Source organism: Globicephala melas, chromosome 1, assembly GCF_963455315.2.
Source record: "Globicephala melas chromosome 1, mGloMel1.2, whole genome shotgun sequence".
Taxonomy (NCBI): Eukaryota; Metazoa; Chordata; class Mammalia; order Artiodactyla; family Delphinidae; genus Globicephala; species Globicephala melas.
The window spans coordinates 52,653,775-52,670,357 of record NC_083314.1 but is presented as its reverse complement, the minus strand read 5'-3'; the positions used below and the strand labels follow the sequence as shown (position 1 = coordinate 52,670,357).

Genomic DNA, 16,583 nt, shown 5'->3' with positions numbered 1-16,583 from the left:
TAAAACAATACGGTAGGCACATGAATAGCTATATGTAGTAATAGAACAGAAGTTCAGATAAACTTAAATATATTAAAGAATTTACTATAAGACAAAGTTGATGCCTCAAGTCTGAGGGGAAGGCACAAACTACTTAATAAATGACACTGAGACATCTGAGTAACTATCTGAGGAGCTAAAGTTAGCACTTCATACAGTACATCTGGATAAGGTGTTATATCTCATAGTGTACACCAGAATAAGTTCAAAATATACCAAATATTTAAATGCAACAAATGAAACCACTAGAGTATGAGAACAGAAAGTAATAAATCCTTTTATAATCCTAAAGTGAGGAAAAACCTCCCTAAAGTGAGGAAGAACTTCCCCTAAGACTTAAGGTGTAGAAGCCAAAAATAAATAATTAATAATTAAAACACATAAAATCTAAAAGCTTCTGGAAAACCAACCAGCCAACCAACCAACCAACCAACTAAACAAAAATACAGGTGAAATCAAGAGACATACATCCATCTGAGGAAAAAAAATTCTTCATCATTCATATTACAATCAAGGGGATAAGTGCCTTAGTATTTTAAAGTGCTGCTAACAATGCAGAGTGAAATCACACAATGAGTTATCACTTTACACGTAGTGGATTGACAAAAATGAGAACACTGGACAATGGGGATATAGGAACTCTCAAATACCACTGATGAGAGTGTACACCGGGGCAGCCATTCTGAGCACAATCTGATGGTACTTAGTCAAATTAAGTGTACATAATCTTTATGAACCAGCAATTCTACTCCTGCTGTACATCCCAGAGAAACTTTCACAATGATCCTTGAGGAAATATGTATAAAAATGGTTATTGCAGCATTATTTATAGGGATATGGAGCTGGAGGCAATCTAGGCATACATCACTGAATGGATTGGTAAAATGGGGAAGATGCCCAACATGGAATGCTAGACCTTCTCTGTCCAGTCATCCTTTCTGCAATGGTGGAAATGTCCTATATTGCACTTTCAACATCATAACCACTAGCCACACGAGGTTATTTCAACGTTAATTACTTAATATTTTTTTAAGAAAAAATTTGGTTCCTTAGAAGCACTAGCAAAATTTCAAGTGCAGAAGAGCCACATGTGGGTAGGGACTACCATACTGAATAAGGCAAATAGAGGACATTATCATTACTGCAGAAATTTAATTGAACAGTACAGTGTCGGGTTATATTCACACATAGTAACCTGAGTGGATCTTAAAATAGAGTGCTGGGTGAAAACAGTAAGAATCAGAATGTCATTATATCACATCACCATTTAGTTAAAGTAACGATAACATGAGCACACAAAAAACTATTCACATTTCACAAGAACATGTTTAAAAAAAGACACATATTGAAAAAATTAGAGTGTTGGCCTGTGAGGAAGGGCAGCTGGAAATTGGAGGTAAGGATAAAGAGAAATAAACAACAAGTGAGCCACTGGAAGGAGGAAGGCTTTCACAGACCTATGATAAAATATATTTTGGATTCAGGTGTATGATTAACTCAAACCTCTCCATTGAGATTCCAAAAACAAAACAAAACAAAAAAGCCAGCACACAAAAAAGACATATGCTCATATTTATAGCACTATTATTCTTAATTGTTAAAAACTGGAAGCAACCAATATGTCTTTCAACAGGTGAATGGATAAACAAATTGTGGTACATCCACACCATATAATATTATTCAGCACTAAACAAATGAGCTGACAAGCCATAAAAAAACATATGAATGAATCTTAAATGCATAGTGCTAAGTGAATGCGGCAAGTCTGAAAAGGCCACATACTGTGTAATTCCAACTACATGACATTCTGGAAGAGGCAAAACAATAGTGAGAGTAAAAGCTCAGCGGTTGCCAGAGTTTGGAGTAATGAAGAAAGGGTTGAATAGGCATAGGCAAAGAGTGAAGAATTTTGTAGGGCAGTACAACTATTTAATATAATTTTGGATATATGACAGTGTATATTTGTTAAAAACCCATAAAACTTTAGAGCACAAAGAGCCAACATTGAAGTTTACAAACTAAGAGAAAAGAAAACATTTAGGAGGTTGGGTGATTCCAGGATGGAATGCAGAAAGTGACAAAACACTAACTGTATATTAAATACATGAAGCAACTTCACTGCGGGGTGAGGCGGTAAAGATGCTGACCTAAGTAACTATCTTTACAAAGTAACTAAGTATCTAAGAAAACGAGTGGAAGGGGGACCTTCAAGATGGCAGAGGATTAAGACGTGCAGATAAATTTCCTCCCCACAAATACATCAAAGACACATCTACAAGTGGAACAACTCCTACAGAAGACCTGCTGAACGCTGGCAGAAGACCTCAGACTTCCCCAAAGGCAAGAAAATACCCATGTACCGGGGTAGGGCAAAAAGAAAAAAGAGAAACAAAAGAATAGGGATGGGACTTGCACCTCTAAGTGAGAGCTGTGAAGGAGGAAAAGGTTCCACTCACTAAGAAGCCCCTTCACTGGCGGAGATGGGGGGTGGAGGGGGGGAAGCTTCGGAGCTACGGAGGAGAACACAGCAACAGGGCTGCAGAGGGCAAGACGGAGAGCTTCCCGCACAGAGGATCGGTGCCGACCAGCCCTCACCAGCCTGAGACACTTGTCTGGCTCACCCACTGGGGCAGGTGGGGGCTGGGAAATGAGGCGTGGGTTTCGGAGGTCAGATCCCAGGGAGAGGACTGGGGTTCACTGTGTGAAGACAGCCTGAGGGTGCTAGTGTGCCACAGCTAGCCAGGAGGGAGTCCGGGAGAAAGTCTGGACTTGCCGAAGAGGCAACAGACCATTGTTTTGGGGTATGTGAGGAGAGGGGATTCCTTCCCCGTCTGCCCACAGAAAGCAGAGCACTGCCTAAACGAGCTCCAGAGACGGGCATGAGCCCGTCTCAGCACGGACCCCAGAGAAGTGCATGAAAATCTAACGCTGCTGCACAGCTATCAGCACGGACCCCAGAAACAGGCATGAAAATCTAACGCTGCTGCAGCCACCAAGAATCCTGTGTGCAAGCACAGGTCACTATCCACACACCCCGGCCCCCCTCCAGGAAACTGTGCAGCCCGCCACTGCCAGGGGCCCGTGATCCAGGGACAACTTCCCTGGGAGAACACACAGCATGCCTCAGGCAGTTGCAACGTCACGCCAACCTCTGCCACCACAGGCTCACCCCGCATTCCAGTTATGACTACAGTAGCCCTCCCGCCCCACGACCTGAGGGAACAAGAGACCCCTAAACAGCCACTGCTTGAACCCCCTCTTGTCTGAGTGGGGAAAAGACGCCTGAGGGTGACCTACATGCAGAGGTGGGGCCAAACCCAAAGCTGAACCCCAGGAGCTGTGCGAACAAAGAAGAGAAAGGGAAATTTCTCCCTGCAGACTCAGGAGCAGTGGATTAAATCCCCACAATGAACTTGATGTACACTGCGTCTTGGAATACCTGAATAGACAACATATCGTCCCGAAATTGAGGCGGTGGACTTTGGGAGCAACTGTAGACTTGGGGTTTGCCGAATGCTACTGATTTGTTTCAGATTTTTATGTTTGTCTTAGTTTAGTTCTTAGGGCTTCTTATCGTTGGTGGATTTGTTTATTGATTTGGTTGCTCTTTTTTTTAAGTATTATTATTTTTTATGTTAATAATTTAATTTTTTTATTTATTATTTCTTTAACTTTTTTCCTTCTTATTTTCACCCTTTTCTTCTGAGATGTATGGCTGACAGAGTCTTGGTGCTCTGGCCTGATGTCAGGCCTAAGCATCTGAGGTGGGAGAGCCAAGTTCAGGATATTGGACCACCAAGGACCTCCCGACCCCATGTAATATCAATCGGCGAGAGCTCTCCCAGAAATGTCCGTCTCAACGCAAAGACCCACCTCCACCCAACGGCCAAAAAGCTCCAGCGCTGCATGCCTCATGCAAAACACCTAGCAAGACAGAAACACAACCCCACCCATTAGCAGAGACGCAGCCTACAATCATAATAAGGTCACAGACACCCAAAAACACACCACCAGACAGAGTCCTGACCACCAGAAAGACAAGATCCAGCCTCATCCATCAGAACACAGGCACCAGTGCACTCGACCAGGAAGCCTACACAACCCACTGAACCAACCTTACCCACTACGGGCAGACACCAAAAACAATGGGAACTACAAACCTGCAACCTGCAAAAAGGAGACCCCAAACACAGTCAGTTAAGCAAAATGAGAAGACAGAGAAACATGCAGCAGATGAAGGAGCAAGGTAAAAACCCACCAGGCCAAACAAATGTAGAGGAAATAGGCAGTCTACCTGAAAAAGAATTCAGAGTAATGAGAGTAAAAATGATCCAAAATCATGGAACTAGAATGGAGAAAATACAAGGAACGTTTAACAAGGACCTAGAAGAAAAGAGCAAACAAACAACGATGAACAACACAATAAATGAAGTAAAAAACTCTCTAGAAGGAATCAATAGCAGAATAACTGAGGCAGAAGAACGGATAAGTGATCTGGAAGACAAAATAGTGGAAATAATTACCACAGAGCAGAATAAAGAAAAAAGAATGAAAAGAATTGAGGACACTCTCAGAGACCTCTGAGACAACATTAAACATACCAACATTCGAATTATAAGAGTCCCAGAAGAAGAAGAGAAAAAGAAAGGGTCTGAAAATATTTGAAGAGATTATAGTTGAAAAATTCCCTAATATGGGAAAGGAAAGAGTCAATCAAGTCCAGGAAGTGCAGAGAGTCCCATACAGGATAAATCCAAGGAGAAACACGCCAAGACACATATTAATCAAACTATCAAAAATTAAATACAAAGAAAAAATACAAAAAGCAGCAAGGGAAAAGCAACAGATAATATACAAGGGGATCCCCATAAGATTAACAGCTGATCTTTCAGCAGAAACTCTGCAAGCCAGAAGGGAGTGGCAGGACATATTTAAAGTGATGAAAGGGAAAAACTTACAACCAAGATGACTATCCCCAGCAAGGATCTCATTCAGATTTGACAGAGAAATTAAAACCCTTACAGACAACCAAAAACTGAGAGAATTGAGCACCATCAAACCAGCTTTACAACAAATGCTAAAGGAACTTCTCTAGGAAGGAAACACAAGAGAAGGAAAAGACCTACAATACAAACCCAAAACAATTAAGAAAATGGTAATAGGAACATAAATATTGATAATTACCTTAAATGTAAATGGATCAAATGCTCCAACCAAAAGTCATACACTGGCTGAATGGACACAAAAAGAAGACCCGTATATATGCTGTCTACAAGAGACCCACTTCAGACCTAGGGACACATACGGACTGAAAGTGAGGGGATGGAAAAAAGATATTCCATGCAAATGAATATCAAAAGAGACCTGTAGTAGCAATTCTCATATTAGACAAAATCAACTTTAAAATAAAGACTATTACAAGATACAAAGAAGGACACTTACATAATGATCAAGGGATCAATCCAAAAAGAAGATATAACAATTGTAAATACTTGCACACCCAACAGAGGAGCACCTCAATAAGAAAGGCAAATGCTAAAAGCCATAAAAGGGGAAATTGACAGTAACACAAAAATATTAAAAACAACAGAATACACTTTCTGCTCAAGTGCTCATGCAACATTCTCCAAGATATATCATATCTTGGATCACAAATCAAGCCTTCATAAATTTAGGAAAATTGATATCATATCAAGTAACTTTTCTAACCACAACACTATAAGACGAGATATTAATTACAGGAAGAAAACTGTAAAAAATACAAACAAAAGGAGGTTAAACAATATGCTACTAAATAACCAAGAGGTCACTGAAAAAATCAAAGAGGAAATCAAAAAATACCTAGAAACAAATGGCAAAGAAACACGTTGGCCAAAAACATATGGGATGCAGCCAAAGCAGTTCTAAGAGGGAAGTTTAGAGCAATACAATCCTACCTCAAGAAACAAGGAAAATCTCACATAAACAACCTAAGCTTACACCTAAAGTAATTAGAGAAAGAAGAACAAAAAAACCCAAAGTTAGCAGAAGGAAAGCATAAATATCAGATCAGAGGTCAGTGAAAAAGAAATGAAGAAAACAATAGCAAAGGTCAATAAAACTAAAAGCTGTTTCTTAGAGAAGATAAACAAAATTGATAAACCATTAGCCAGACTCATCAAGAAGAAAAGGGAGAATATTCAAATCAACAGAATTAGAAATGAAAAAGGAGAAGTAACAACTGACACTGCAGAAATACAAAGGATCATGCGAGATTATTACAAGCAACTATATACCAATAAAATGGACAACCTGGAAGAAATGGACACTTGTTTAGAAAAGCACAACCTTCCAAGACTGAACCAGGAAGAAATAGAAAATATAAACAGACCAATCACAAGCACTGAAATTGAAACTGTGATGAAAAATCTTCCAAAAACAAAAGCCCAGGACCAGATGGCTTCACAGGCGAACTCCATCATTTAGAGAAGAGCTAACACCTATCTTTCTCAAATTCTTCAAAAATATAGCAGAGGGAGAAACACTCCCAAACTCATTCTACGAGGCCACCATCAACCTGATACCAGAACGAGATGAAGATGTCACAAAAAAAGAAAACTACAGGGCTTCCCTGGTGGCGCAGTGGTTGAGAGTCCACCTGCCAATGCAGGGGACGCGGGTCCGTGCCCCGGTCCGGGAAGATCCCACATGCCACGGAGCAGCTGGGCCCATGAGCCATGGCCGCTGAGCCTGTGCGTCCGGAGCCTGTGCTCCGCAATGGGAGAGGCCCGCATACTGCCAAAAAAAAAAAAAAAAAACTACAGGGCAATATCACTGATGAACATAGATGCAAAAATCCTCAACAAAATACTAGCAAACAGAATCCAACAGCACATTAAAAGGATCATACACCATGACCAAGTGGGGCTTATCCCAGGAGTGTAAGGATTCTTCAATATACAAAAATCAATCAATGTGATACACCATATTAACAAACTGAAGGAGAAAAACCATATGATAATCTCAGGAGATGTAGAAAAAGCTTCTGACAAAATTCAACACCGAATTATGATAAAAACTCTCCAGAAAGTAGGCAAAGAGGGAAACTACCTCAACATAATAAAGGCCATATATGAGAACCCACAACCAACATCATTCTCAGTGGTGAAAAACTGAAACCATTTCCACCAAGATCAGGAACAAGACAAGGTTGCCCACTCTCACCACTATTATTCAACATAGTTTTGGAAGTTTTAGCCACAGCAATCAGAGAAGAAAAAGAAATAAAAGCAATCTAAATTGGAAAAGAAGAAGGAAAGCTGTCACTGTTTGCAGATGACATGACACTACACATAGGGAATCCTAAAGATGCTACCAGAAAATTACTAGAGCTAATCAATGAATTTGGTAAAGTAGCAGGGTATAAAATTAATGCACAGAAATCTCTTGCATTTCTATACACTAATGATGAAAAATCTGAAAGAGAAATTAAGGAAACACTCCCATTTACCACTGCAACAAAAAGAATAAAATACCTAGGGATAAATTTACCTAAGGAGACAAATGACCTGTATGCAGAAAACTATAAGACACTGATGAAAGAAATTAAAGATGATACAGACAGATGGAGAGATATACCATGTTCTTGGACTGGAAGAATCAACATTGTGAAAATGACTCTACTACCCAAAACAATCTACAGATTCAATGCAATCCCTATCAAACTACCAATGGCAGTTTTCACAGAACTGGAACAAAAAACTTAACAATTTGTATAGAAACACAAAAGACCCCAAATAGCCAAAGCAATCTTGAGAAAGAAAAACGGAGCTGGAGGAATAAGGCTCCCGGACTTCAGACTGTACTACAAAGCTACAGTAATCAAGACAATACGGTACTGGCACAAAAACAGAAATATAGATCAACGGAACAGGATAAAAAGCCCAGAGAGAAACCCACGCACATATGGTCAGCTTATTTTTGATAAGGCGGCAAGAGTATACAACGGAGAAAAGAGAGCCTCTTCAATAAGTGGCGCTGGGAAAACTGGACAGGTACATGTAAAAGAATGACATTAGAACACTCCCCAACACCATACACAAAAATGAACTCAAAGTGGATTAAAGACCTAAATGTAAGGCCAGACACTATAAAACTCTTAGAGGAAAACATAGGTAGAACACTCTATGACATACCTCACAGCAAGATCCTTTATGACCCACCTCCTAGAGAAATGGAAATAAAAACAAAAATAAACAAATGCGACCTAATGAAAATAAAAGGCTTTTGCACAGCAAAGGAAACCATAAACAAGACCAAAAGACAACCCTCAGAATGGGAGAAAATATTTGCAAATGAAGCAACGGACAAAGGATTAATCTCCAAAATTTACAAACAGCTCATGCAGCTCAATAACAAAAAAACAAACAACTCAATCCAAAAATGGGCAGAAGACCTAAATAGACATTTCTCCAAAGAAGATATACAGATTGCCAACAAACACATGAAAGGATGCTCAACATCACTAATCATTAGAGAAATGCAAATCAAAACTACAATGAGGTATCACCTCGCACCGGTCAGAATGGCCATCATCAATAAATCTATAAACAATAAATGCTGCAGAGGGTGTGGAGAAAAGGGAACCCTCTTGCATTTTTGGTGGGAATGTAAATTGATACAGCCACTATGGAGAACAATATGGAGGTTCCTTAAAAAACTAATAATAGAATTACCATATGACCCAGCAATCCCACTACTGGGCATATACCCTGAGAAAACCATAATTCAAAAAGAATCACATACCACAATGTTCATTGCAGCTCTATTTACAATAGCCAGGACATGGAAGCAACCTAAGTGTCCACTGAGAGATAAATGGGTAAAGAAGATGTGGCACATATATACAAATGGAGTATTACTCAGCCATAAAAAGAAATGAAATTGAGTTATTATTAGTGAGGTGGATGGACCTAGAGTCTGTCATACAGAGTGAAGTAAGTCACAAAGAGAAAAACAAGTACCGTATGCTAACACATATATATGGAATCTAAAAAATCGTTCTGAAGAACCTAGGGGTAGGACAGGAAAAAAGATTCAGACATAGAGAATGGACTTGAGGACACAGGGTTGGGTAAGGGTAAGTGGGACAAAGTGAGAGAGTAGCATTGACATGTATACACTAGCAAATGTAAAATAGATAGCTAGTGGGAAGCAGCTGCATAGCACAAAGAGATCAGCTCGGTGCTTTGTGACCACCTAGAGGGGTGGGATAGGGAGGGTGGGAGGGAGACGCAAGAGGGAGGGAATATGGGGATATATTTATACGTATAGCTGATTCACTTTGTTACACAGCAGAAACTAACACAACATTGTAAAGCAATTATACTCCAGTAAAGATATTTAAAAAAGAAAAAGAATGAAGAAAAAAAGAATCCAAATTGAGGGACATTCTACAAAATACCTGACAAGTACCGCTCAAAACTGTCAAGGTCATCAAGAACAAGTCTGAGGGCTTCCCTGGTGGCACAGTGGTTGAGAGTTCGCCTGCCGATGCAGGGGACACGGGTTCGTGCCCCGGTCCGGGAAGATGCCACATGCCGCAGAGCGGCTAGGCCTGTGAGCCATGGCCGCTGAGCCTGCGCGTCCGGAGCCTGTGCTCCACAGCGGGAGAGGCCACAACAGTGAGAGGCCCGCGTACCACAAAAAAAAAAAAAAAAAAAAGGGGGACAAAGAAAGAAAAAAATACATATATATACACATATATATGTGTGTGTGTATATATATATATTCTATAAAACAAGACCTCAATCTTGCCTCCAAAGATATATAAAGAAATTAAGCTTGTATTTTACTTTTCCTTGAAAAACTTCAATTCAAACCATATCAGTATAGCTAGAAGAGCATTTGAAATGTAAAATTCATCACTCTTGCATTTAAAATTCCTTTGATGTAAAATCTACAGTTCTGTAGAGAAATAGTATATAACAACCCTCTCAATGCTATAAATTAGTGCATTCTGCTAGCATGAGTTATATAAGTGCTGAAGACCCTACCTTAAGGTTGCTACTACTCATCCTCCCATGTCTTGGATGGGGCTGCCACTCTATATGAATTTGTTTGCTGTTAACCTAGGCAGCTCACTGTAGTAAAGAGCAAAAGGAAGGAAAAGAAACAAACTTTAAAGTTTCTTCTTGAATGCGGAGATGGAGGGATATGTGGGGAAAAAAACTAGGATGCTTCCTATTAGGCCAAGCTCAATGATAAGTAGAAAACTAGGTCTAATGTTATATTTGAAGCCAATCAAAAAGCTCAGTAACTGCTATTCAAGCAGTGCCACTGGGCTCTGACAGTGAATTCCATGCATAAGATCACCTGATACAAACTTCAGTGGACTTCGTCAAGAAGCTGAAACCACAGTGCCTTCCGGATGGCTCCATCTCACAGAAGAACCTGCTGTCTGGGCTTCCCAGTTTGCATTTCTGTGGGGCCCTTCTCAGAAGAGCACTGAACGTGTTATCTTAATCCCCATATACCCTACTTTGTTCACCATGGCTGTGGGTGCCATAACACGCCATAACACATGGCTACCCAGACCTGGAAACTATGAATGAAGTAAGAATTCCCCAATTCTGCGAATTCCCCAATTCTGCTTAGGTAAGTATACCTACTTAGGTAAATATTCCTTGTGATGTTCACCCTCTTCTGTATTAAGGTGTATGTGAGAAATCACTTGATGGACAAGGATGTTCAAAAGGTGTTTACATAGAAACCAAAAAGGACTCCTTTATACAAACTGAGTGTGTTTTCCCTGTTCTAACCATTGCCAGGGCTCCTTTTATTCAACCATGAAAAACAACAGATTTTGAAAACTTTTAAGGCCTATGAAATAGCAAATAAGAGAAAGACTTAAATGTCATATTAACCTGAGTTCAAGTTACAGATCCATCCATCGTCAGCTATGTAATCCTCAGTAAGTTACTTAACCTCTCCATCCTTACTTTTCTCCACTGTTGGAATAAGTGGAAAGTCTGGAGTTGACACCAGATCTGTCTTCAAAGCCTGTTCTTTTAACCACCACATTGGCCTGCTCCAGACACCTTAAATAGCACCTTGCATGGGGGAACTCACTATATCTCTGCAGGCTGATTGTTTTATCTTCAGGTGTACCTCCCTTAATCAATGACAGCTAAAGCTAAACTCCAAGGCACAGGAGAAATAGCTTTCTTCACTAAGTTTTACACACGCTCAATAGTTGGGTCTGAAACAGAGGAGCATCCCCTTCAAAAAATGATGAGACTGATAAATATGTTCTGTTCACAGCACAGAAAACCACACTTCAGTGCAGAAGCCATACTTCAGGTTAACCAGTTGTCTCAAAATCAAATACGCCACCAAAGCAGGAAAGTCTACTGTTTTCAAAGATGAGACACAAAATTTTAGTTAAGGTATGAAATTTTAATTGGCTAGTTCAGCAAAATTTTATATTCTCCTGAGAGGGTAATAAGGCCTACGTATCTAAATATCTTGAGTTAGGAATTGCAGTTATTTTCCCATAGTATAGAAAGTTTTACAACACTTCTGAAAGCAGGGGTTTAGATCACCTGGCTAAGAGGTACCAGATAAGAACCATAAAGAAGAGGTTCAGCCTTAGTACAATCAATATTCATAGGAAGTGTGGCAATCTAGAGACGGCATGACGTGACTAAGAACACTGAAATTCAAAACTATGTGTAGCCAAACAAAACACATCTGAAAGTTACATATGGCCCTTTCAGCAGAATTTGCAAATCCTACTTCAGAGAACAGGAGATAACGCCACTCCCTCCACTGCCCCTCAGAGTTACCCTACAAGCAAAATTGACAACAATTTTGAAGGCTGAGATAGCCTCTGCAAGTCAGGCTTCAGTGCTTTCTCTGTCAAGTCAGCCGTCCCCTGCTTGGCTTTTAAGTGGTGAGCCGTGTCCCACCCTACAGAGCCAGGCAGAGTCCTCTGTACTCTCAGACCACCAGGCTAATCTCTGTACTGTGCCATAGGCATGCTAGCCCCACATTCACTCCTACTACCATACTTGGCTCATCCTGTCCATGACCTCAAATGGCTTCACCCTTCCTAGGCCAAGCCCAATCTAACCTATCTTTGGTTTTGTTCATTTGTGTGTGCGTGTGTTTATTTTTTTTAATCCATGCAAAGAGCACTGAAGAGGGATGAATGAACTCAAACTACTTTGGTGGGGGTAGGGAAGGCTTCACAGAGAGGTGCCTATGTGTGCAGGGTATAGAAGGAAGAATGAATGGCTGCCAAGTGGAGGAGTGGGGAAGATCATTCTAGGCAGAGGGAAGAGCATGTGCAAAGTCTTGAAAGAGTCCTGAAAGCCATAGCAGGCTTGTAGAGATAAGAGTCTGCAGAAGGCTATAGTCAGAAGGAGAACACACTTGTTTGCCTCACTGAGGTATACGACTTGATCCTGGAGACAAAAGGATCTGATTTTGGTCAAGGCCCCTAGTCAAGCCCATATCTTCCATGGAGTCTGCTCTTGCCATGCAAGTATCTCCTTCCTCCACATTCCTACAGCCCTTCACAACCTTGCCACACAATCAGGTGTTATTACTCACAGCTCTGAGGGCAGAAGCCTTTTATTTTTTTTTAACTTCTGTATCCTAAAAGCACCTAAGAATGTCAAGCAAGTAAATGCTCAGTAAGTTCCCAGGACTGATTGATTCAAATTCCTCTAGGGGGTGGATTAAGCAAACCAGGTTCTAGAGGTAAGAGTAGGGAAACCTCTAAATCAAAGTCACTACATACCTTACTGTTGGCCACAAGTGACAGGATCCAGGACAACAAAAGTTAACTTCAAAAGCAACCACCCTTGACTTCCATGAACTTGGACTCCTTTCTCTTTCTGTCCAGCTTTGCCCCGCTACCCAAGCTGAGATTCACTCCTACTCCCCCTGGGAATACTGGGCCAAAAGGGAAGGTACCAATACGTCTCTGGTTCTGAACATACCCCATTAACTGGGAGAGCAGGGGACAATCAATGCATTGAGCAAATGCATCTGGCCCTGAAATGAGAGCGTGTGTCTGCTCCTGCGTGTAAATGCCAAGTTGCAGGAGGTTACCATAGCAACTCCAGCAGGGTGCTGCAGTGGGCAGCTTTGCACAGAGGTGCAGAAAAGCCATTCTTTAACATCTGGGCTTTTGCTGTGCACATTGGACCCTAGTAGCCACATCATGGCTTTAGGCCCTGCTTTGGGATTCTGCTAAAAAGGAACTGGAATTTTGAATACCTGTTAGTCCAATCTTCTTTTTTTTTCATGTATCACACATGTCCCTCTTGATGCACAGTAAACACTGCATGTAGAGCCCAAAATAGGCTCTTTAGAAACATATAATTCCCTATACTCATTCTTACACATGACAATGAACAGATTGTACTTGCACATCAGCATGACTTGAACACAAAATTTACATCCACCGAATAACCCAGCAATTACACATTTTAATCAACAGCGTATCCACAACGTCAGCATTCCCAGCCAGTCCCCAGTTTTTATTGTGTTATTAGTACATTTTTAACGCAAAACTAAATAATGCCATCAAGGCTGTAGGTTGGGCTTAATGGGGTCTACTGAGCTGTTACTCCAGGAACTGTGAACCAACTTTTCAAAGGACCAGGCAATTTTTGAAATTGTTTTTCCATAGGGGCTGGAGAGTGGGGGTTTACTCATCCACTTCTTAATGTTTTATGTCTCATAAGGAAAGAGCATGAAGAGGATGTGAAATAGCATTCCATTTGTGGTTTCAACCTACATACGGCCAAAAGGAAGCCATGTCCCTACAAAGTGAACTTTAGTTGGTCGGGCAGTCAATAGATGAAACAGCTTCCTGGACATTTTCACTTTTTTTTCTTGGATCTAGAAACTTACTTGTGGTTATATTTTAATTCTCTCCTGGGCAAAATAAGAATGATTTATAGCAGCAGTGAAGAAATGGATCGCATGGTGGGCGTGCACAGCAGGGTGAGATGGATCTGCACATGGAGAAGTGATGGAAATTTTGGTCAACAAGGTCACATGAACCTGTGGTACTTTGCAAGATGCTGGAGCAGGACTACAGTATCTTTGCAGCTTGGAAGTGAAAAAAGAGGGGTGGATTAGAAGTGATGTAGAAGTTCCAGTACCTGAAGGAGTTTTTGTGACCTAAGGAAATTAAAATAGGGATACCAAGAGAGAGATGCAAATAAATAAACAAAGGAAGGAAGAGCTTCTTGGCCAGGGAGGCTATTCTTTGTGCAGGAAGGCCTATCTGTCTAAGGGAGCTGGAGAACAAAGATGCCAGTGTTAACAGACTACAGTTGGATGATTTGTTCATCCAAGGAATTGGAGATGTGGAGGTGTCTGTAAGGAGGTGTCTGTTACATGTAAGCATGGAGGTAGGACTTGCCAGGATGGACACCAGGGGTGTAGGAAACTTCTGTTCTGAAAGAAGGCCAGAGAGTTTCAGCAACCTGGTGACAGAAAAAGAGCTCTCAGTGAGTGAATACTGGAGATTCAGCCAGTGCAATCTGGCCTGCACATACCTGGCTAGGTGGGTACTGGATACCTATTTCTAACTCCCCCAGGGGATGCTGTGGGTGGAGATGGGGGCCCAGGGAGTGTGAAGCAAAGAACTGAGCATGTGGCCTGGGAGTGGGAAAAGGGCTTCTGGGAGGTGAGCTGGGAACTTCCAAGAAGTGCGCTGTCAACGTGCTTCTGAATGAAAGCTGGGAGGTCAAGGCTGGGAAAGGTTTCAGAGAGACTCCTGCAACCTGTTCCTTTGGGGTAGGGCGGCTGAGGGGAGGTGGAAGGCCCAGCTTTGAGGCGCCAGTCTGCAAGTCGGTGTGGAGAATGGTCTGGGAATGGGGCGGATCCAGGGAGGTAGGAGTGGGGGAGGGGAGGTCGCCGGCGGGTGGGTGTGGAGAGCGAGCCCGAGTGCGGGGGGGGGGGGGGTGAGGGCGCCGGGCCAGCGCCTCGACCTCCCCCGGGACTCACCCAGCACGAAGTAGGGCAGCTCCGTGTTCTCCAGGTCGTCCACCACGACCATTTCTCCCGGGAAGTCGTTGCGTACCGAGAAGAGGAGCTTGGGCTCGGAGGCCGAGGGGCTGTGCATGATACTCAGGTCGTTCTCGCGCAGGAAAGGCAGCGCCGACACCGTGATGCTCTTCAGCTTGCACTCCAGCTCCTTGGAAGGATCCACGTCGCCCGCGGCCGTGGCCAGCACCGCCGCCGGCCCCCAGCAGCAGGCAAGCAGGGCGCAGAGCCCGGCTAAAGCCATCTTGAGCCCCGGCCGCCTTCCTCCCAGCGCCGCGAAGGTGGGGGAGGCAGCGAGCGGGAGGGAGCGAGCGAGCGAGCGCGGGAGGCGGGGGACGTTGGGGAGGAGATGTGGAGCCGGGAAAGCTCTGGTCCTCGGAATGAGACGCCGCTAGCCTGGTGCAGGGCTTAAGCGCTGATGCCTGGAGAGCCCGCGCTCTTTGTTTCCCGGAGCTGCTTATCTGGGGAAGGGAAAAGAGGGGTGGGGGGAGGTGGGGAGTGGAGAAAAGGAGAAGGAAGGACGTCGGAGGAAAGAGGAAGGGAGCTGAAGATTCTAGGGAATCAGGTCAGTCCTCAGTAGGCTGCAGGTGCTGCCGCCTTTCTCCTCCTTTGCATCCCTCGGCAGGAGCACGCTCCTGGCTATAAACTACCTGCACAGCTTTTTTTTTTTTTTTTAACCGTTTTTGCAATGCAAAATATTCCCTCTCGCATTATCTTCCAGATGCCTTGGGGAGGACACACACACACACACACACACACACACACACACACACACACACCGCTTATAAGGTGCTTCCTCAGAGCAGGTGATGGGGGTCTCTAGATCCAAATACGCCCCCAGTTATTTTGTAGATGTAGGTGGTCCCAGTCTTCTTTACCCACTAAAATTGGATAAGCGTGTACTGGTATAAATGCACGTGTGTATTATTACTCAGCACTAACTTTGCAGAAATATTTAAAGGAAATATTCTGTATGTAGATATACATAGATGGTATGAATAACAAAGAACAGAGCCAGTGTACTGCATACAGTTAAGCAGGAGACCCGAACTTTTATTTGCAATTTCTCTCTGCCTCTTCAGTTTCATTTCTGTTACAAACGTTATCTATGATAAGCAATATAAAGATAATTTGGGGCATGCTATAATTGAGAGAAAAAGTAGAGCTAACTCAAAGAAATGTTAAGCTTTTAGTTTTTAGAGAATCCAGTAAACAGAACAGAGCTGGAAGAAAATTTGAGAAAAACAAAATTTCTAAGCACCCTTAACAAATGGAAAAGGAATAAAAGAATATCTTTGGGCATGGGCCAAGTCAATCCCAGCCCAATCAAGAGTAGAGCAGGGTAGATAACAACAACATTAACAACAAAAACCCACATAAATTTTCTTTCCATTAGTGCTGGACAGTGATACCTTAGCAAAATAACGACAGTAAACTGTGACAGAAAAGTGATGTTTGTATGTGCTGGTATCTGATGAGTAATTGAACTTTCACAC

The 16,583-nt window shown here is 42.3% G+C and overlaps 1 protein-coding gene across 4 annotated transcripts in view; it reads right to left on the bottom strand.

The window, feature by feature from the left end:
• Positions 1–15,560, bottom strand: part of ASTN1 (astrotactin 1) — a 328,202-nt gene extending 312,642 nt beyond the window's left edge. For 2 of the 4 annotated variants that reach the window (XM_030875395.2, XM_060296001.1), the window contains exon 1: positions 15,049–15,559. In XM_030875395.2, the coding sequence (XP_030731255.1) occupies positions 15,049–15,331 (283 nt within the window). In that variant the 5' untranslated portion in view covers positions 15,332–15,559. Of the gene's footprint in view, positions 1–15,048 lie in introns of all 4 variants that reach the window. The other 2 variants (XM_060295993.1, XM_030875396.2) reach the window with 2 other exon arrangements.
• Between the last annotated feature and the right edge of the window lie 1,023 nt (positions 15,561–16,583).